The following is a 21536-nucleotide window of genomic DNA, read 5'->3' on the forward strand; positions in this document are numbered from 1 at the left end:
GAGGGACTAAATTGGACTTCCAAAAAGTTGAAATACGGACTTGACCCTTAGTGTAAAGTTGATAGACCAAAACACATATTTTGCCGATAAAAAACTCATCGACATTGGAGTTGTCTCCGGTCCTACGAAGCATGTTTGATAACTGAGGCCCACTAGGTTGAACAGAACTATACTTCGACTATGGAATAAGCACTTCATGCATGTCTCCCATGTTATTTTGTTTATTATAGTACAGTTTCACAGGAAGAGGTTACATATCCCTATCGAAATAGGTACTATCATCTTGCAATATTCGAACACGAGTTTTCGGAACAGAAACCGTGTGTGTACACGTCCAGAAATTCAATGCAATGTGATGACGATACTGTTCTTCCAACTTGATTTGAGAGAATTATAAATTTTAAAGAAAAGAATATATCTGTCTAAAGGAACTAGATTGGTTATGGGTACTTATCAAAAGGACGACTGGCGGCATATACATACTATGGGTCGGTCCAGTGATTCTGTTTGTAGTAGTGATCAAGCCTAGACTACTAGAGTTGATATGGACATATTAATTTACACAAATATGCCACAAAAATTCTGCCGGGCTCAAATTTGTCCACAAATGTAATGTAGCTAATTTATTCAATTAGGAGCTGACCTTCGCTAACTAGGAGATAACCCCAAGGCATTAATGAGGGACATGTGAGTCTTTTCTTATCCCCTTGACTTGTTCTGAAAATTCACGATCTCTTGTATTTGTGGATGTACAGCACATGCTTTTGTGCAGTGGCGAATCTAGCAAACACATCTAGAGGGGGCTCATCTCCCTTCTCATCTTCTTCCTCCCCTTCTTTTCTTCTTCTTCTCCCCTTCTTCTTCATAATTTCTTCCTAAAAATGAAAGGGGGGCTTAGGGGGGGTATCCATTGATGTTGGGGAGGTAGAGGGGGCTTGATCCCCCCTAGCCCCCCCTTTGGATCCGCCCCTGCTTTTGTGCTTACTAGTTATTGTACCTAGCTCTGACTTGGAAGCAAAAATATTCATACACTTCTCAGCACACCATATTTTTTTCCTCGTAATTAAACTACAAGCTTCAAAAATATGTTGCACGCAATAAGATTAAACTAAACTAAATTGCTCTTAGTAAACACAAGAACTAAATTTAGTATATATGGAGAACCAAAGATCAAGTTAGCCACTTTATTCATTTTATTTTTGAAATTGCAAGGAAACTACACGCGTACACAGACATCCACGAGTGTGCTGCGAAAACACATCTACCAATTTTGACTGCTCAAAGAACTCAATAGTTTACGGAAAATGACCATGCTTTTGAAGCTTCCTTCAAGAGCATATTTTTCATAAAATTAGCTGCACATTTAGTTTTTTGCTCCCTACAAGACGAGTACACCCAGAAAAATTGAAGATTTTTTTTCGTTTTTATGGAATTTTATGTAATATATACCAACAAAAATCCGGATGGAATTCACATGTAGCTTTTATGGGATTAGTAACCCCCATGTGGCTACCATGTGAGTGCCCTTCTTGAGTTTTGGCGCTAAGAGGAAGGGGGATGGTGTGGAAGAAAAGGCACTGCATGGTGGGCTCTGCCATATGCCCCCACAGCCACAAGCTATCATGCTTCCATGTTACTGTCTCGCTGCCGCTGCACTCAAATGCCCAGCCAACACAAAGTCAAGAGAGCCTCTTGCTAATGGAGATACACATGCAAGGCTGCTACAGCAAGAATCATACGATCCACATGCATACTACTCTTGCAGACTTCAACACTGTTTTTGCATAATGTATTTACTATCGTGGAATTTGAAGTTTTACTTATGTTTAGATTTAGTATGTTCACTGATAAGAAATATAAGGAATTGAAGTTGGTTTATAAACAGTGTTGCATGAATAACTTCTTGTACATATACATGTTGTCTATTCTACTCACGGTGTGTGTTGAACGCAACAGCAGAGCGCCGCCCAATCCGATCAGTCCATGAAAATTCCGCTTCCATAAAAACAAAAAACTTTATTTGATATAATTATATATGATATTTTTTTGCGGGTAAAATTATATATGATATTTACTTTAACTGGAACAAAAGTGGCAATGTCACGTGAATAATTTGCTATAATCATGAAAGCTGCACGTGTTTGTTTACAGAACTGAATATGTTCCGTGATCATTCTAGTAATGGGAAGTAGAATCTCCAGTTACATATTTGGATTGCATGATGTGCAATATGGAGGCAAACAAAAAGAAGGGAAAGGTATACACGGATCGAGCTGTACAGGAACAATACTAATGGATGGTCAATTCACTTTATTTCTAAATTATCACACTTTTGGTCAAAAAAGTATTCAAGAACTTAAAGTATGCCCTCTCGATGCACTCCGCAATTTTAGTACAATGATTTTCAAGTCTTCTCCTATCATTCTTTCTTAATTGCTCGTTGTGCTTTGATGCAAAGACTCAACTTTTCTTTTCGTGAACCTGCATTAATGCAATGACACAACTTGTATGATATGTTTCACTACTAGAAAAATAACATTTTGTCACGCACGTTAGTACCAGACACAATTTGGTCCGGTACAAAAGCTACTACGGAGCCATTTTAGTATCGAGTGTCCGTATCAAAACACCACCCAGTATTAAAAGCCACCTTTTAGTATCGGTCGGTGTCTTGACCCGACATTAAAATAACTCGGCCATTTAGTGTTGGTTGATAATTCCATGCGATACTAAAGGGTGACATTTAGTAGCGGATGATATTTTTTACATGATACTAAATGATATTCTATAGGTTAATTCAAAATGAATGCTGCATCTCTCCCACTTATATGTGGTGTTTATATGGAATGGTAAGAGAGGCTCGCGCAATGCTTGAGGTCATGGGTTTGAGTCCCACAAAACGTGCACGTTCATTTACATGTGAAAAAAAATCACGTGACTTCGGATGTACACGTGTGCGAGCCACCTGAGAGTCTGAAAAAAAATTCTTCATTTTTATAATGTAAAACATTTAAGCACCGGTTGGTATTATCAGCCGGTACTAAATATCTTATTAAATACAGATTGCACGTTAGTAGACCAAGCAGTACCAGTTGCCACGTGTACTAAGTGGGTTTCTCACCTAGTACTAGAAGTCAGTTATCTAGCTGTGTGTGCATCGTAACGATACCAAGTATAAAAGCCGCAACTACAATATGCTGAAATTAACGTTACAATAATCGTCTAAAGTTGATAATGATCCTTTAATTTTATATGGAAATACATTGCTACTTTGATCCAGGAAAAAAAGAATCGCCTAATAAAAGGCTTGCTTAGTCAGTTTGCTTTGGCGAATGGACACGTCCTCCGTTTCTCCGGAAACAATATTTAGCATTGATTTGTGAGGACTATTTGGATGTTATTACGGTCCAAGTGGGGCTGGTCCAGCATGTGCAGGCATGTGCATGGTCTGCAGCCCATCCCCTTCCCTCTTCCCAAGTCCCAACCCTCTTCTAACATGCTGTCCCCTCCAGAAAGTGTACTCTTTCTCCTCTTCTTTTCCTTTTCCCATACCATCTTTCATATTCACACCTTTTGTTTCTTACTCACTAAGTTTATTTAATAGTGAATATAAAAACTTGGAAAAAAAATGCACACTCCAGTGGAAGTTACATAACTGCTTTTGACGGTTAAAAAGACCGTTCGAGATGGGGGGTCCCTCTATCTGTCTAAGATATTTTTCTCTTTGTGCATACCATTATTATTTTTACTTTGTTGAAACAGAATACACACTGACTTATGAAAATAATTACTACCCCAATCAAAAGTTCTGTAATGAAAAGGATGAGCATATTATCCAAGACTGGTATTTTGAAAGGTCTCATCCTACGATACTTTAAGAATCTAATTTTTATTCTCTACCAGGTTTAAAAATCAAAGCATTCATATTTGTAATCACCTGAAAGTAATATTTACCTAATTAATAATTTATTTCATACAAATAACTCATTATCTGATCATGTAAGTAAGTACAACATCTAGGCCTTGTTTAGTTGCCTTCAAAATTCCAAAACTTTACAAGATTCCCCATCACATCAAATGTTTCAATGCATGCATGAAGTATTAAATGTAGCTAAATAAAATAACTAATTACACAGTTTGTCTATAATTTGCGAAACGAATCTTTTGAGCCTAATTAACCAATGACGGGATAATAATTACCAAATACAAATGAAAGTGCTATAGTACTTTACGTCCAAAAGTATTCGCATCTAAATAGGGCCCTAGTCGAATTTACTCATTGTTGAGGCAGATAAAAAAAAGGAAACAGTACAATGCGTATGTCCCAATTAACAGGGCTCTTTCTTTTACTAAATCCAAATGGATGGTTCAAACAAGAACAATATACCCTGCACGCTGCACAATGAATAGCAGCTGAGCAAGGCCACATGCAACTTTCTTGGGCACACATAGCTACCTGCTTTATATTCACATAAACCCCTCTCCCCTTGCAGCTCCTACAACAACACAAACCCATCACCTTCCTCCTCTCCTCTTCATCTCCTTCCATTTCCTTCCAAAAAACAATCGAGCAAGCAAGGGAAGCTAGCTAATTTCTTGTTCCTTGCGTGGGGGACACCAATGCATGCCCCGAGGAAGTTCAGGAAGGCCTTCATGGCGCAGCTCCTGGTGAGCCTGCGGGCGGCCGGCCAGGCGTCCAAGTCCATGGGCCTCCGGGAGCGCCGCGATGCCGTGCGGCTCTCCTCCGACGTGGCCATGGCGCTGGCGTCCGCCCGCGCGGCGCCGCGCACGTGGGCGCGCGCCCTCGTCGCCAGGCACGCGGCGGAGCGGCGCAACGAGGCGCTCATGCGCCGCATCATGGGCGGCGCCGGCTACGAGATGGCCGCGGCCGCGGCCGCGGCGAGGAGCAGGAAGGAGGCGCGGAGCAGGAGGATCGTGCGGAGGTCGCGCCGCGTGTGCAGCGGCAGCGCCGGGAGGAAGAGGAGGAGCTTGCTGGCGGCGGCGGCGGCGGCGGCGGCGGCAGCGAGCGGTGGGGCCGGCAGATGCAGCGCAATGGCGGCGGCGGCAGCGAGCGGTGGGGCCGGCAGATGCAGCGCAATGGCGGCGGCCAAGAGGATGGTGAAGGCGAGGCTGCAGGTGCTGAGGAGCCTGGTGCCCGGAGGGGAGGCGCTGCGGGGCCTCTCCCTGCTGAGCGAGACGCTGGACTACGTCGTGTGCCTGAAGACACAGGTGGAGCTCATGCAATGCCTGTGCAAAGGATCCTGTCCCAACCTGGGTTGATGAGGCCAGTGATCTCATCTCAGGGTAAGTGGCTTTCGTGTTATCTTTTGTCTTCTTGTAATTGCTTTGTATGGTGTTTGATCTAGTTTAACCTATATGTAAGTTCTTGATTCCTTTATTCATTTTTAGGTTTGGCGCACCTGAAAGTTTTCGAGCTATTCAGGATTTTTAATTGGAGTTGAATTTAACTGAGAGTTACTAATAATTCGTACTGTACCCTGTACCCTCCTGTCAGTGACTGAAACGTCTCTCTTCTTTTACACTAGTGTGATGCTGCATCTGTGGTACACTCCATAAGGCATTGCTCTGAACATTTAGCTCTCCTTCCACTTCCATCTCATACAACTTTTTCTTTCGAAAATAGAAAAGTTAATGCCTTTGCTTTCCAATGGAAATGAATGATATTATATGCAACTTCAAGATACTACATATTAATTTTCATAGATGCATCTTTTTAATTTTACTCTGAATACGGAAGAACATCGCCATGACAAACAATTTCCCAAAAATACTCACTTGTCATTCAGTAACATTTTACTGTTCATGGCAGGCAGCAGCAACTGCGAGACTGCACATCTGCAGACCTGCATGAGAGGTGTGGGAGGATTCAATGAAAATCCTCTACCACCAGACTGCTCATGCATGCACAAAAAGCAAGGACCGCAACTGAAGCCGTCTGGATGGGAGAGCTCCAATCAGGGATGATGTCTCAGGGACCCAACTTACTATAGCCAGCTACTAGTACGAGTGGTACTACCGGTGTAACTATTGTGCAAGTACATGTCAGGGCCAAGATGGGCCTTGGTTTTAATAGGTGCATCTCCTAGCTGAGAGCTGTTAGGACGAACAAAGCCATTGTCCATTTTGTGAAAGAAGTTTTGGTGTTTAAGTAACTACCATTTTTTCCCTTTTCGGTGATCGAAAAATCTGTTCGTCGAGTCTTCAATCTTGATGAAATGGGGATCTTTATGAAGGCTTTGTTTCTGTATGTTGGCATATGACACGATATCAGTGGTCTGTATGTACTGAAAATAAAAAAGACGGTGTTGGCCAAGCTAATTTATTGTCTTCCTTTATAACATGACCAGGCACGAGAGTACGAGTCGCGTAAACAGATTGTTGAATTGTAGCCTTTAGTGACATACTGACATGTCACTACCCTAAACAACTAATGTCATGTATAAGGTGGCGTAGTTACCTTCTTAATGAAAAACGTGCTCAGGCACGGTCGCGAAAAAAAATGGCGTAGTTACATCCTTCTCATTTCAGTATGATAACGTAGCTAAGGAGCTAAATTTGCAGCTTTGGCTTAATGTTTTGTGAGACCGACTTCAGATTGCCCGGATAAGCTATTCTAGTCAGCCTAGAACTAGGAATAAGCACTTAAGCAGTGCCCTATGTCTTTAAGCTTCGTTTATTCTCACTGCTGGCTTTTCAGGTTCAGAAAACTGTGCGACACTGAAATCCAGTTTAACATTGGGATCAAGAAAACAAGCAAGACACATAGTGTAAAATAGTTGTGTATTAATTATGAATACTTTCAGTAGGCGTATGAAAAGGTTGAACCCAATTATGACAATTGTAACTGTCTTGCATCTAGAGACCTAGGATTCGACAGCACTATTGCAACTTATTTGTACACACCACTGAGATTCTGAGCAATGATTCAATCCAACGAACAGTCACTAGTACCCCCAGTCTATACTTCCTATTTCGTGCAGTGATATTGCCAACAGAACACTGAGCAGGTTTGGTTTTGAGTAGCAAATCCTTTTTTGGAAATGCACAATCAAATGCCCAAGAACAATTCAGGACACTATGTTTAAGAACAATTCACGACACCGACATTTCTATGAATCAGCTGTAACAAACTCAATAGTTTACTTCAGCAACTTATTTGTCAGAACGATAATACTGAAATTGTTGAATAGAAACTGTCAAGACTATGCAAATTGCCTAAAGGAGTTGTTGCCGCCAGACCTCCACAAGTTTTTGATGAGTTCAAAAGGTTGTGCCTTCTGGGACCTAGTAGCAGAGTGTAAGGAACACGGCCCCATTAGACCAAAGTTTTCTTGTTCAAATGTCTAGTTGTGCACTTGATTTCCACATTATTATTTGGGTTTTTTGGATCTAAGCCATTACAATTCTTCAAGTTTGGAGAAATGCCATTATAATTCGGGTATTAGGAGAGATGCCATTACAATTTTTGGTCTCTCTGATCTGTGCCATTTTCTACTATAGAAGGAACTCGGGTCCACTGTCAGGCCCGTATACGAGCAGAGCAAGCCACGGCGTTAACTCTCCGTGCCGCCCGTTTGCTTTCCTCAGCCTCTCACCTCTCCCTGTCTGTTTCCCACTGGCGCCAAATCAAGCACCGCCGTAGCCATCGCCGGAGGCCCGGCCACCGCAGCCGCGACGGCGAGCTGCGGATCTGCGGCCGGACACTGTGCTCCTCGAAGGCGGTGCGGAGGTGGCCGACGAGCACGTCCAGGCTGCACCACGCCTACTTGAGCGGGCACGGGCACGGGCACGGGCACGGCGCCGGCGGGGACGGGTGGCCGAAGAAGGGGCACCCGGCGCGTGCACCTTCGAACTGGTCCAGGTAGGGGAGGAATTCGAGCACTGCGCGCCGCTGCACCCAGCCAGCTCCAGCGGCGGCCGGTGGTTGCGCAGGTCTCCCCGAACGTCTGCGACTCGTACCGGCTCGGCCGCGCCGCCGCCGCCCCCGGGTTGTCCGCTGCGGTCGCCACGCCGGCCATCTCCATGGCTCGCTCGCCGCCTGTCCACGCAGGCCAACCCAAATCTGCACCAGGCAGCTAGAAGAAGCTCGACCGGTGGAAATGGACGGGAGGTGGCCAGCAAATGAGCGAGCTTGAGGAGAGTGGTGGGGAAGAAGATGTGGCACTCGCACACTTCCTTCCATTTTCCCTCTCTTATCCAAAACTCGGCTCCTCCTCTAACTACTGTCACCTCACTCGTGTGTCCTTCTCACTCCACCAGCGACCACCCGCCCACAAGTCCGGCGATGGGCAAGGTGGCGCGGTGGTTCCGCAGCTTCCTGGGCATGGAGCAGACCAAAGACCAGAGGCGCCAGCGGCAGGACCAGCTGCCGCTGCCCCCGCCGGCCAGGCGCCCGTCTTGGCCGGCAACGCGGCGGTCGCGCGCGTGGCCGAGGCCGCGTGGCTCAGGTCCGCGGTCGAAGATCCCCTACCATCTCCTTCTATCAAAGCAGACGCCGCAGATCTGCAGCTCGCTGTCGCAGCTGTAGGACCTCCTCCGGCGATGGCTGCGGCGGTGCTTGATTTGGCGCCGGTGGTGAACAGAGAGGGAGAAGTGAGCGGCGAGTAAGAGAGCTGTCGACCGTCGGAGCTGAGGAAAGCAACCGGCGGCACGGAGAGTTAACGCCGCGGCCTTCTATGCCTGTATACGGGCCTAGCAGTGGGCCCAAGCTCCTTCCATACGTAGAAAATGGCACAGATCAGAGAGACCAAAAATTGTAATGGCATCTCTCCTAATACCCGAATTGTAATGGCATTTCTCCAAACTTGAAGAATTGTAATGGCTTAGATAAAAAAACCCTTATTATTTCGTGCAAATACTTTGTGGAAAGCTTTACTCATGTCATGCTAGTTTCATGATTTTGTGATCCACCTTAGTATTTTCAAGTGGTGTCTTCATTGATATCATACGAATTAGATCATGATTCATGAAGCCAACTTTCTTGGCTGTTAACTTTTCCCTTTGAGCTATATTTTTTTTGCAAGACCTTTTTAGGTGATTTGATTCCAAAAGGGAGGGGAAGAAACGTCGAGTGAATCAAGTCAACATATGGGGAGAAGTTGCAAATATACGGGAGAAATAAACAAAAGGGGTAATCATGAATGTAGGGGGAGGCCAAATCAAGAATGGATGGCGGTAAGCATCCAAGTAAGTGTAAGTGGTTTAATTTATCAATTCTTGTAAATTTATACTTGTTTTGATTGTGTTGTCATCAATCACCAAAAAGGAGGAGATTGTAAGGAACATCGCCCAATTAGGCCATAGTTTGTGATTTTGATGATTGAACACAAACATGATCATGGGACTAACAAGTGCATCAAGTGAACCATATTAGGTCCCAAGAATGAAGTACAAAGCCCTAGCAAAGCAAGAAAAGAAGAAATAGCCCAAAGAAGTGTCGCTGTCTAGTTATTTTTGGTAGAGTTTTAGTTGTTCGCAGCTACTAACTTAAGTTGTAAATCCTTCCTGTAGTGTTGCTTATCCACTTTGGACCTTCCTTCTTATTAATATAATCGGGAGCTCTCTTGCTTGATTTGTTTAAAAAAATAATGGAAACTGTCAATTGCCTATATATCTGTTCCACAATACATAGCCACACATGGATTACTGGCTCATCTCGATTGGGCCTTGGCACTTTTTTAAAAAATTAGAAAACTCCAAGAGAAACTCCTAAAGCACAAAGGCGCGTCACCCAGGGTTCGAACCTTGGCGAGAGCACTCCACCGTGAGCACCTTTGGCGGCTTTGGCTCTTTAGTCCTTGGCATTTTTCTAATTAAAAAAATGAATTTTTTTACAGACTCTCATGCCCGTCCTAATCCTTACTCTGGTAAGTAGACAATTATTTAACACCCTAAACAATGAACTAAAACCAGCAGAGCATATTCGTGAAGGTGTACGTTCTGAAATATGGATTAATGTGCCTTCACATAATCAGATGCACTATACGAGGGAGCATATGTGCAATATCTTATCCATCCAAAGTTTGCACAACTGTGCATTTTTTTAGATTATGGAAAAAGTTCTAATCTTGATTATTCACGCGAGAATGACTACAACCAAAAGAGTTACAAGAGTTCTTAAACTCTAAACCTCAATAAGAGATTTCACAAACACAAGAAAAACAGCTATAAAACAAGGAAAGAAAATAAGAAGACTAAGCTTCAATCTTCTTCTTCGTCCCCGCTTCAACCTTGAAATGTATTCACGCAGCATAACTCCACATCTTTCGTTTGCTTAGAAAATTGATGTCCAGATTATCTATTGCTCATTAAATCTTTCGCATAAATCTCCACCTAGCGTATGCATGCGGGGAGATATTGACATCGCCTCCAGAGAGGTAATGACATCAAGAAACGTCACCAATGTTGACACCAGAGTAATGCCGACAACCGTGCATATTTCAAGATTTGTGAGAGTACACAGCTGGGTAAGAAAACTGTTGGTTGGTCTAAATCATTCATCAGAAAAGCTGGATTTGGCTATTGTTATATTTAAATTGGTAAGGAAGAGGAATAATAGGTCATAATCTGAAGCTAGACCTTACTGTTCCTCTTTGAAGTTCAGAAACTGTGGGACACCAAATACTCAAGATTGGTCAAAGCAAAGCTATGAACGATAATCATTCACGTGTTGGCTCTGCAGGAAAGCATATACCTATATCCTCAGACCTCAGCACTTAGTAGGTTTATGAAAAGGATAGACCCTTTCTATTCACCAATTCCAGTTGGTCCTTTTAGTTGCTACTAGTGATCTAGGATTCCTAAGTCTCGTAGGTATTATAATGCCTGCAGAATATCCAACAAATTTTGGTTGTAACAAAAGCCTCGAAATTCCACAATCTTAATTCCAGTTATCATAGTCTGATCACAGTGTTATTTCCCTGCAAAGAAGTTTCATAGTAGTACTCTGTTTCTTGTTTTTTGGTGACCTACTCTGTTTCTGTCAATCAGAAATTTCAAGAAAAAAATTGTTACTTGAATAAATTGCATATCCAAAATCCATGGCTCCAATCCATGTTATTCTCACTTATATGATATAGACAATAACCCCACCATGAACCATGGCACATATGCTAACCGTTACATGGAAGACTCATCGAATAACATCTTCCATAAAACCATCAGAAGCAATTACATGGGAAACAAGAGAACACATATACATGGCACACATCTTCAGAAGATCCAACCTAGACTCCATCTACTTCCCAACCAGCGTGTACTTGTGCCGCCGGTTGTTCCGAAGCATGCAGCACCCAAGGGAGTAGACGACGATGAGGAGCATGATAAACGCAGCATTGATAATGGCAATCTTCTTCCAGCTGTTCTTGAGGTTCCCCAGAACGCCGGCCTTGCAAGACTGGCAGCCATAGCAGAGCTCCGACTGGTCATTTGACCAGGTATTGCAGTCAGGGTTGGACGAATTGCTGGGGCTAGCGGGCTTCGTCCAATAGGTCTCGTTCAGGTATGTGAAGTTGCATTCAGTTGGGGGCTTGCAGCATCCAGACTGCAAATTGAAGTTGAACAAGTTCAGTTCACATTGCCATTAAGCTCAAATCATCCTGATTTATTTACATTTCTTTGTTAAACTAAATGGGAACGAACCAAGTTTATTAAAATCTGAATGGAAACATGTTAATTTCATGATATATATCTGGAAAAGGATTCTAAGTTTTGCAAGAACACAAATGACCAGATTTTTTTGGCATATTCATGATTGCGGCTAAGTCAAAGTGTGTATACTTGACCCTTTTTTTTTGTAATGCACTGCAACTTGCAAATATGATAACTGTTTGTGAGAAAGCACATGTAGAGTGTAGACACATGCTCTTTCAAGTGCACATCTAAGACCAAATCAATATATGTAGATTGTAGAACTCACGGTTGCCAACTCGCTATCACCATCTTCTAATAGCAAGTTTGCATTAGTTTACAAGAGTTGTTAATGCTGATGAAAATCCTACGATGTGGATAGCTGGCTTGTCCTGGTCATCATCTAGCCATTGTGCACAAGACTTTGATGAAGTCTTGATGATAGCTAAATATCACATCGAGTGATGCCGGGGGAGAGGTTCTAACTTGGTTACTCTAGTTCCCGGTTCTATAAGACTAGCCACAGTGGTGGGCATCGGCTCCAAATCAGACTCGTGTTTCAGGCATCGAGGTTCAAACCGTGCAGTGGCCGACTCTCCCTCTCTCTCTCTCCTTTTACTGACACAAATATTCCTTTTACTCTCCCTCTCTCTCTCTCTCCTCAACGCACGGGTAAGCACCGGGGAGGGAAGGAGCCTCGATGGCAAAAAAAACTTTTACCCAAGCATCGGTGCTGCAGTGGTTGACTCGATGCCCCAACACTCTCTCCAGATTCAAGCATCGATGGAAGCCACCGCTGTGGCTAGTCTAACATCCTTGACATTTCTGTACATCTCAAATTAAATTTAGTGCTTTCATCATCTCGCACATACATTTGAAGGCAACATATTGTGATTTTCAAAGTTGTTTACTGATATTAAGGTCTATACTATCTGGACCATGGTTTTTCTCCATATAGGTTATCTTCACTGGGTCAAATGATTTCAGTTCACCTCTATTTAGTACCGGTTGCTATAAATCCGGTACTAATATCAATTTAGTACCGGTTCTACAGCACAGTACCCCCCGGAGCCATTTAGTACCGGTTTTTAACACCACCCGGTACTAAATTTCATCATTTAGTACCGGTTAGTGTTACAACCCGGTACTAAATAGCTCCTGGCCCCTCCAACTATTTAGTACCGGGCCATAACACCACCCGGTACTAAATGATGACATTTAGTACCGGGTGGTGTTATGGCCCGGTACTAAATGGTCATGGCTCGGTACTAAATGGTACATCCTGGTTACTTCAAAAGGATAACATTTTCAATGCACTCACATATGCTGTGTGGGTGAGATGGTAGATGATACTACACGCGAGGCCACAAGTCATGAGTTCGAACCCCGGCGCATGTGCATTTATTTATTTATGCATGTGCCCCGTAATAATGTAGCTATTTCTTGTAGTGCACTGGGTCAAATGATTTCAGTTCACCTAGAAATTAGGTGGACATTAACAATTAGACGATACAAGCAGGAGTACTAGAGTATTGAAGGAAATGGAAAAAATTGTGGGAGAAAAGTTGGAAGAATAAATTTAACAGTGTAACAGTTGTGTTCACAAAACTGAAAACAATACTGTGCATGTAAAGAAGGAAAAAACATAAATATCAGGTCCTGCATTCTTTCAAGGAAAAAACATGTAACTTTCTCGAGCAGGTCAAAAAAGACAACACGTAGTTTAGAAATATGAGATCATAGCTACAGCATAAAATAGTTCACCATGCTGTCACCAAGCTGCGTTTTGTCTACAATGGAGTAGCTTTCTTTCTGGTGTAAACAACACTTGATCAAAATAAGTAACTTTACCAATCCAATGGATCACTAGAACAGGTCAAGAAAGCATTTATTTTTCAAAAAAATATCTAAGAGCAGTTCAGGTAAGATGTCCTATTGACTCTAGGATCCATGCCTTAGGTAACATTGACATACGCAACTGAAGAACTTATTCCTTGCAGAACAAAATATCACAGAACAGTCCACAAAAGATTACAACCACAGCAACCAAAATTTTCTTCCATCAATGAAGTAGAGTAGCAACCTGTTCAAGAACTCAGCCTTAAAGCTACTTTTGCCATCTAGTGGACTCAAAACCACAGTTAGCATATCAGTAAAGCAGCCCATTGCTCCACCAGTGCAAAGTCAGAATTATGTGAACGATTAATCTATACCTATTTCTAAAACACGGAAGCAATCCTTCATACGTTCTGCCTTTGGTTCGTCCGTCTCGTGGTTCTGCCTTTAGTTCGTCCGTTCCCGTGGACACCGATAGGATCCCGCGCACCATAAGGCAAGTCGAGCCGGACTCGAACACCGCCCACGTGGATATAAAACGAGTCCACGCTTCCCTGCCTAGCCTTAATGAATCACCATTGCTGCCCATAGTAATCGCTGCCATCATCAATCGATACCCTCTCCTTTAAGAAGTCGACGCTAAGCTCTAATTGAGGTGACGAAGCTTCCCATCCAGCCCCATCTTCTCTCTCGCTCTGCTTCCACACAGCACAGACCAGCGACGAGCTCACTGGCCGCAACCGAAAAATAGTTTGATGCTGTTGGTGAGTGAGGATGCCGTCTTCGTGGAGGGATCAAGGTTTCAGGCTTTCAGCTCTACTCACCAGGGCAGTTGGCTAGAGACTAGAGAGGCGCATCCTACTCCGGATCATGTCAAATAAAAAATGAGCTAACCAGCCTCCTCTGCGTCATCATCGATTCATTTGCTCATCAATCGTTACTCGCAAGCACCACCGCGATCTTTGCTGCCGTCATGCTGTGTCACTCCATGCATAGATCCACGTGTGGCCTGCAAAGCTGTGCAAGCTGCCGGGCGCAATGCCATGCCCCTCGTTGCCACGTCGTTCTCCTATGCTGCATGTGCCTCTTCACATCGTCCGCTAGAAAAAAGGAGACCAAAGAGAGAGGAAAGATCCAGATCGATACGAGAGAAATCACGCACGGGAGAAGCCTGTCAGAGTAATAGGAGAGATTTTTTTTCATTGGCATTTTTATAGCCCCAGCCTTTCCCAAAGATATTTTTAACAAAAGGTCCTTTCAGTAGGCAATAAGGATGTGAAATAAAATACAAAATTACAATGCAGTCATTCCGATAGGGTTATACTCTATACACAATGTATCTTTCTGAAAAAAGCTCAAAATAGCATACAAACATTAAATTTGTGATTGATCCATGCGCATTTTTATGTGTGCTTGGTTTAATCTAAAAGTCCTGCCAATAAGATAGCTTCTTATTTGTATTTTTCATCCATCGGTTCACATATTGGGTCCCTATATGGAATTTCCAAATAACTTTGCTACATGAATCTATTCACACTTTTGTGGTGCATCGTTGGGTATCTCATTTCATTATCACATCTAAATTTGAACTAGAACTGACACATATTTCTTGCAGATGGCTTCTTCGAACGGATATGAGAAACACACTCAAATAAATGACCAAAGCACCACCACCAACACAAGTAATATTAATCAATTATCTTCTACAAATGTTTATTCCACCTCATATTCCAACTAAAAATGAATAATACTATTTTTCAGATGACGACAACATTAGCAATGATAGTGGGCCCATGATATCCGGTGACCAACCATCACTCACACATCCTAAAGAACATAAGAGGAAGCAAGAAAGAGACCGGTATGCAAAACTATCTGACCATGAAACAAAAAGTTAATAGTATTATATATGTCTATTATATTATTACCCGTAGGCATAGCAACGCACGGGCACTATGCTAGTCTAAGCATATTATAGCAAAAGGAATCCTTTTTTCATCCAAAAAGAAGTGGCAAAGCCAATTGCAAACCTGCACCGGCGAGAGGTGGTCGTTGACGAACTCGTCGAACGTCCGGTTTCTCTGCAGGCTCCGGCACACGCGGGCCTCCGCGAGGCAGCTCCTGATCCTTCCCCATGTGCGGCCGTCCTCCACCCTCCGCCGGAGCCAGCTGGAGTAGTCCCCGAGCCGGTACTCCTTGAACCCTCTCCCCGACACGGCCCGCCCGGCGCCGGCGTTGGTGACGGCGAGCGCGAAGGCGGCGAAGCAGAGCGCGGCGAGGATGAGCAGCGCCGCGAGGAGGAGGTAGAGCCAGAGGAGGAGCGAAACGCGGCAGCAGGCGCCCGCGATGCCGGCCGCGGAGACGACCACGATGGCCGCGCCGAGGATGAGCGCCGGCGCGCGGAGGAAGCGCTCGCAGTCGGTGGCCCCGCGGTGGCCGGGCGCGCCGGCGTAGATGCCCCCTGCGAGCACGGCCGCGCCGAGGAGGAGGGTGAGGACGTTGAAGGACGCGAAGACGGCGTTGCTGCAACGCGGCCGCGCCATTGGCGGTGGACGGTGGTGGATTCAGAGGAGAAGGGTGCGGAGAAGCAGGGGAGGGGACAGGGGAGGTAGTTATAGAGGAAGATGGAGGGAAAATGTTGAAGTGGGCAACGACCCAACGAGACCACCGGGTGTTCGCTAGGCTTCTGGGCCGTGTTCAAAGTTAATGGACGTCGAATGTTTCTATTCACAAAAAACTGGTAATGTGGGCTAAAAGCTAAAGCCCAATCTGACCTCTCGAAGCACAAACCAGCAAATCAGTCCCAGCAATTCAAGGAGCTAGCAGCTTCGGCCCAAACCATTCTCCTTTGAGGCCCCCTTCAGAATGGAAGAAAAGTAGAATAACTTTGGAGGATCCGATTCCTCTAGGAAAATTCCCCAGGAGAACCTTTGATAGAACATTGTGTCTCATGTGTTGTTTCTGTGTAGCCTTTTCTTATAATAATTTGATACACCCTAGGTTAGTAGGTATATGACCTTTTAATAATGGAATAGCATTTTCCTTTTTTTAAAAAAAAAAGTAATGCCAGAGTATCCTTGCTACTTTTGCCGTTACTTTTATAATTACATCACCACTGGGTCATCTCTCACGGTTTGCAAGGCCCCATTTGCCATAGTTTCGCAATCACAAGAATAACTCCGTTGCAGGTGATGTAACTTTTTCTGCCACTGATATGAATTTGTGAAGGTCCGTTACAGGATAAATTTCTTAGAACCAGGAGTGATACTTCGCGGTTGAGTTCATGAAATTAGCTAAATCTCAAAACATGCTGCCAAACACACGCACAGCTAAGTGGAGCCGCCAAGTGTTACGGCTTCACTTCCTCCGCGTTTCTGCTAGCTGTGTGCTGTCCAAAGATTTTTTTTTTCCAAGTGTTTCTGTCCTGCTATGCCACTGCAAGTCTGTAACTTGCTTCAGTTCAGCTCGGTATGACCCAGACTCAAAAGGACGAAAGCACTTCCTTTCGGTGGTGAATAAAGATCCATTGCAGTTGGTCCTTACATGTGTAATAGATGCCATTCAAATCGACGATTTAATGGACATTTAGTACCTCTACCATGCTGTGGAAACGATGAACATCAAAGTGATGTACAAGTACAACTGCAAGCCTGTATGTGTGACGCAAGGAACTCTGAGCATAAGAAAGCATGCCATGCACAACAGAAAAATAATACTGAAGGCTACCACATCTTCACAGAGAGTGAGAGAGAGCTCGTGAACCATACAATAACACTACCAAACTTTCACGCGTATTTGAGTACAGTTCTGGAGTCGTTCACACAGTGTAGAGCAACAACAGAGCTTCAGGCACAGGATATAGGAACAGATATATGGCGCTAGTGCACAGACAGAGCAACAAGATGCGAGCTCACTCAGGGCCCAGAAACACCCATGTCAAGGCCGTAATCCGTCATGCCCACCCCAACCTCGTTTTGGTGCTTCATGAACCCACCGGTTGCAGCTTTTGAGTAACTCCAATAGTAGACAAGGGACGCCACGAGGTTGATAAGCATCATCGCAGCAGCAGCTGCGAAGACCCCCTTGCGAAGGGTGGCACAGGACACCAAATCGTGCTTCATATAGTAACCTAAATATTTGGTGTGTTTTGCATTCCTCACTGATCCTCCTATGAGGCAAGCTTCCGCTATAAGGAATGTTGTCCTGGCAACCAGGAAAACACGACAATGAAAAGGGTTAAAAATTCATCCCAAATTGCACTTTCAGAACACATAATACCCAGCATCAACATGAATATTGACACGCAAAAGTTAGATCTGATCCATCCAGGAAATCCAGAACGTGGCAAATTGCCAAACCAAACTAAATAATGGAAATTCAATGTCCTCAGTTAAGGACTCAAGGGACTTAACGGGCTGGCTGGATGCAGACAAACTTGATTAAGGTAGATTTTGAAACTTTTGAGGTCAGGCAAAACCCTCAGATTCAGTTCCACTAGCTAAGCAGCTTGGGATATTAACAAACAATGGTCATTAATCAGCAGGCATCACCACCAATCTATGGCCCCACAAGAAAAGGATTGGGGCGTAAACGATATTTTGTTATGGAAAAGAATGCTCCTGAAAAATAGCGCATAACTTGACTGGAACTGAAATACCATAAAACAGGATCATGTTGATCTGGCTTGAGCGACAGAGATTATTAGAGTAAAAAAAAGACCACTGTTGTGAAGATTGGCAGTTCATAGTTTCCACATAGAGATGCATGTTAATGGATATATTAAGTTTCTCAAGAAAATAATTGCAATTGAATACTGAACATTGAAATATATTTCTCCATGTTATCAATTCAACTATGGCAAGGCACCTTTGATATCAGATTAAACAATCCTCACACATTTCAGGCACTTGAATCACATATAGCAACGAAAAAGACCTATCTGAATGGACACCAAGGGCAGCCAATAATATGCAGACAATAAACAGACATGTCGCATACATATCAAAAGCATCTGTTAGGCAAAGAAGCTATCTTGGAAAATGGAGATAATTTGCAATCCAGATAAATTTGGATGCAGCAATAAATGCTAACCACTCTACTGGAATATGATGCCTGATATAAACATTCAGCATTTGGGTCATAGGAAGTTTAGCATACAGGTCTATATAATTCAACAAGCAGAGTGGGACTTATCCGCAGACTGAATTAACCAAATATCAGGTCGTTATGTATAAGCCATTGCAGGATTTTGAAACTACATTTACAGTATCATTGAATGATTATGTCAAACTTGCTCATCATTTGTGAAGGCTGGCCATACAAAAGCTGCATAGCACTTCCACTACCTTGCATTAATGAAAGGGGCCAACTGGTAAACGACACCACACCAAGGTCGCCAATCCTTCCATCCATAAGCACATTACAGTTGTTCTAGTATATTGAAATATGCAGTGCATCCTTGAACTCCCACTAGCAAGTATTCAACCGAAGCATGTTGTGTCTGAGTCTTATACAAAGAATAACAATTCTGTCAGTTAGCCGGGCAAGAACAACCACTGCCGAAAACATCCAAAATCTCCTACCCTTCATCTCTTAAAAAATTATAGGACCTATATGCGTCCAAATCAAGCATCCAAAAGGCAACCATGACGGCTAGTGGCTACTGCACAAACAGATTCAGATTTGAACACTCAAATTCGCAAGCGTCCGTGCCTATTACCAAACCAAGCCCCAAATGTACCCAAAATTGAACCAAATCCACCAAGCAATCCACAAAGCGTGTCCCTCATCATCATCCCATGACGCCACAATCACACAAAAGAACGAAGCAAGAAGCAGAGAATGCGGGGTTCACCCTTAGGCGCGGGCCTAGGGTTTTAAGGCACGCACCAGGAGAGGACGAACGCGGCGACGGCGCAGCCGCGGGAGGAGAGCGCGGGGCCGAAGCAGAGGCACCGCGTGGCGGCGGTGACGATGGCCTGCTGGAGCAGGAGCACGAACAAGGCGGAGACGCCGTACACCGTGGAGGCGTCGGTGTCGTAGAGGCAGTAGGAGCGGTCGTCGTACTCGTCCGGCACCACCTTCCCCTGCGTCCATCGAGCGAGCACGAAGATCTCAGCGAGGGGCGCACCGCTGGGCGCGGAGGAAAATGCAGAGGGGAGAAAGGGCGAGAAACAGGGCGCGCGTACGGTGCTGCGGCGGCGCTCGGCGCCCACGGCGAGGAGGAAGGCGAAGAGGTTGAGGAAGCTGAGAAAGGCGCAGAGGCCTATGGAGGCCGGGCGCGAGGTGGCGAAGCCGCCCATCGGTCTCGAGCTCCGGCGGCGGCGGCGGCGGCGCTCCGAACCGGAGGGTCTCTCTCTTCACTCTTCACTCTCAGTCTTCAGAGCTGTGGTGGGAGTGGGAATGGTAGTGGGAGTGGAGAGTCCAGCGGGGCCCGCTCGTCAGCCACCGATATCATCAATCCGCGTTTCAGGGTGGGCTGTCTCCTGTGCGGCCTCCGGCGTGGTACTTTTCTTCGCGCTTTGCTGTTTTCTTAGGCAATTCAATTTTTTTTAGAAACACAGTGCAGATGCAGACCCTCACAAACACGCACGCACACTCATTTTTATAAATACACGCACGCAATCCTACTCCTATGAGCACCTCCGAGAGACTGAGCCGGCAAATTCTCGAGATTGACAAAGTCACCACAGACGCTCCGCTGTCGACAGAAACGACACTTTCCACTTTTATTTCTTTATTACCTTTTTGACTATCTTGTACTTCCTCCGTCTTGAAATCGAAGTCATTCTATAGTTTTTAAGGACAGATTATGGCTGTGTAGAAAAAACTCTTCTTTCTCTAATTATTAAATATTGGGAATGTGCTTATTAAACTAGCGTGCACCTCCTCCATATATATCATCCCTTACATAGTTGCATGCACATCTTTCTATTGGGAAAGATTCAAAAAGATGCACAATTAAGATAGTTGGGTCCACTCTCAACCTAGAATGACATATTGAGGATAAATTTTAAATTCCAGAATAACTTATATTTGAGAACCGAGGGAGTAGACCTTATTGACTGTCTTATTGACTGTCTTTTAATGGATTTACTCTGATAGGTTTAAGGAAAAGCATTAACAATTACAATATAGAAACAGACTATAAAAATATACCTTTTATGAATATAGTGAGCATTATCGATGCTAATTTGATCAGATATAGAATGCTCTGAGTTAGAACAGTCTCATAAATCCTTATATTTCCGGAAAATGGAATTGACTAAAATATCAATGGACATAGATCATGTACATATATAGAATTAAATAAAATTACATTGAATAAAAGAAATTGTGCACGGACAGAAAAATATGCAAAATTTTCTATAGATGAACTTTTATATAAAAATCGCCTCAATCTAAGTTCGTATTCAAAAATTATGGTTGTTTTACCGAATAGCATGTTTTTGCAACCTCCCCAACCTGGTAGCATGTCTAATCGGCTACCCATGCATCATATGAATCTGATGATTAATCCCAGGTTTTGATTCAACCAATCTCATTGATCTACACCTACTTTGACTGGGTTTACGAGTATCACATAACTCCGAGATGGCATATTTCCGACCGGTAGGAGTACATCATTATACGACCATCAAAGCAATGGCACAAATCTAGATTAGGATTTTATCTACATCATACATATCTCTATATGCACACATTTCGAATCTATAACTTAATAGCAACGGCTCTAATACCACTGTAGGGATATGGATAGCAAAAACAAAAAATTTCTACCCCATAAACCAGGATCACTGCTATTATAGATTATGAGATTACCACAAGAAGCACGGGTGCGGAACTTCTTGTAGCACGTCCTATGAACATTTGGTCCAAGTGTTATAGATGCAGCACCTCCAAAGTGTCCACACATGTAAGGAAGAAGCGTTGCACACTGGACTGCTAGATCCAAGGGTGTAACCTGGCGTGGACGTGAGAGGCACGGTGGCTGGTTAAGCAGGATTGCTTGACCTAATCTGGACGTCCCACCCCTCATTATATAGTCGCTC

The 21536-nt window shown here is 43.9% G+C and overlaps 3 protein-coding genes across 5 annotated transcripts; 1 reads left to right on the plus strand and 2 right to left on the minus strand.

Annotated features, from left to right (window-relative positions):
• The first annotated feature begins 4391 nt into the window (after nt 1-4391).
• LOC120711959 (transcription factor IBH1-like 1) lies at nt 4392-6339 on the plus strand. Of its 3 annotated transcripts, none has more exons than XM_039997636.1 (2): nt 4392-5304; nt 5835-6339. In XM_039997636.1, the coding sequence occupies exon 1, from the start codon at nt 4621-4623 to the stop codon at nt 5278-5280; it is 660 nt and encodes a 219-aa protein (XP_039853570.1). In that variant the 5' UTR covers nt 4392-4620; the 3' UTR covers nt 5281-5304; nt 5835-6339. The 3 variants fall into 3 exon arrangements, with proteins under 3 accessions (XP_039853570.1, XP_039853571.1, XP_039853569.1); XM_039997637.1 differs by lacking the exon at nt 5835-6339 and adding an exon at nt 5410-5609; XM_039997635.1 differs by having other exon boundaries at nt 4398-5304; nt 5831-6339.
• A 4731-nt stretch (nt 6340-11070) lies between these two features.
• On the minus strand, nt 11071-16028 carry LOC120639122 (tetraspanin-8-like). Its single transcript, XM_039915158.1, has 2 exons — nt 15516-16028; nt 11071-11563 (listed from the first exon to the last, which is right to left on the minus strand). Exons 1-2 carry the CDS (start codon nt 16026-16028, stop codon nt 11258-11260), a joined length of 819 nt encoding a protein of 272 aa, XP_039771092.1. The 3' UTR covers nt 11071-11257.
• A 1152-nt stretch (nt 16029-17180) lies between these two features.
• LOC120711960 lies at nt 17181-19922 on the minus strand. The gene is made up of 3 exons (XM_039997638.1): nt 19674-19922; nt 19375-19571; nt 17181-17688 (listed from the first exon to the last, which is right to left on the minus strand). The coding sequence occupies exons 1-3, from the start codon at nt 19785-19787 to the stop codon at nt 17400-17402; spliced, it is 600 nt and encodes a 199-aa protein (XP_039853572.1). The 5' UTR covers nt 19788-19922; the 3' UTR covers nt 17181-17399.
• Nucleotides 19923-21536: the final 1614 nt, after the last annotated feature.

The sequence above is a fragment of the Panicum virgatum genome, chromosome 6K, assembly GCF_016808335.1.
Source record: "Panicum virgatum strain AP13 chromosome 6K, P.virgatum_v5, whole genome shotgun sequence".
Lineage (NCBI taxonomy): Eukaryota > Viridiplantae > Streptophyta > Magnoliopsida > Poales > Poaceae > Panicum > Panicum virgatum.

What these genes read in the sequence shown, in the direction of transcription:
- LOC120639122 (XM_039915158.1), bottom strand. Translation starts at nt 16,028, where the DNA reads ATGGCGCGGCCGCGTTGCAGCAACGCCGTCTTCGCGTCCTTCAACGTC. An exon ending in ACCACCTCTCGCCGGTGCAG is followed by an intron (nt 11,564 to 15,515) that starts GTTTGCAATTGG and finishes TTCAATTTGCAG; the next exon opens with TCTGGATGCTGCAAGCCCCC.
- LOC120711959 (XM_039997636.1), top strand. Translation starts at nt 4,621, where the DNA reads ATGCATGCCCCGAGGAAGTTCAGGAAGGCCTTCATGGCGCAGCTCCTG.
- LOC120711960 (XM_039997638.1), bottom strand. Translation starts at nt 19,787, where the DNA reads ATGGGCGGCTTCGCCACCTCGCGCCCGGCCTCCATAGGCCTCTGCGCC. An exon ending in CCGAGCGCCGCCGCAGCACC is followed by an intron (nt 19,572 to 19,673) that starts GTACGCGCGCCC and finishes CGATGGACGCAG; the next exon opens with GGGAAGGTGGTGCCGGACGA. An exon ending in GCCGCGTTCGTCCTCTCCTG is followed by an intron (nt 17,689 to 19,374) that starts GTGCGTGCCTTA and finishes CCTGGTTGCCAG; the next exon opens with GACAACATTCCTTATAGCGG.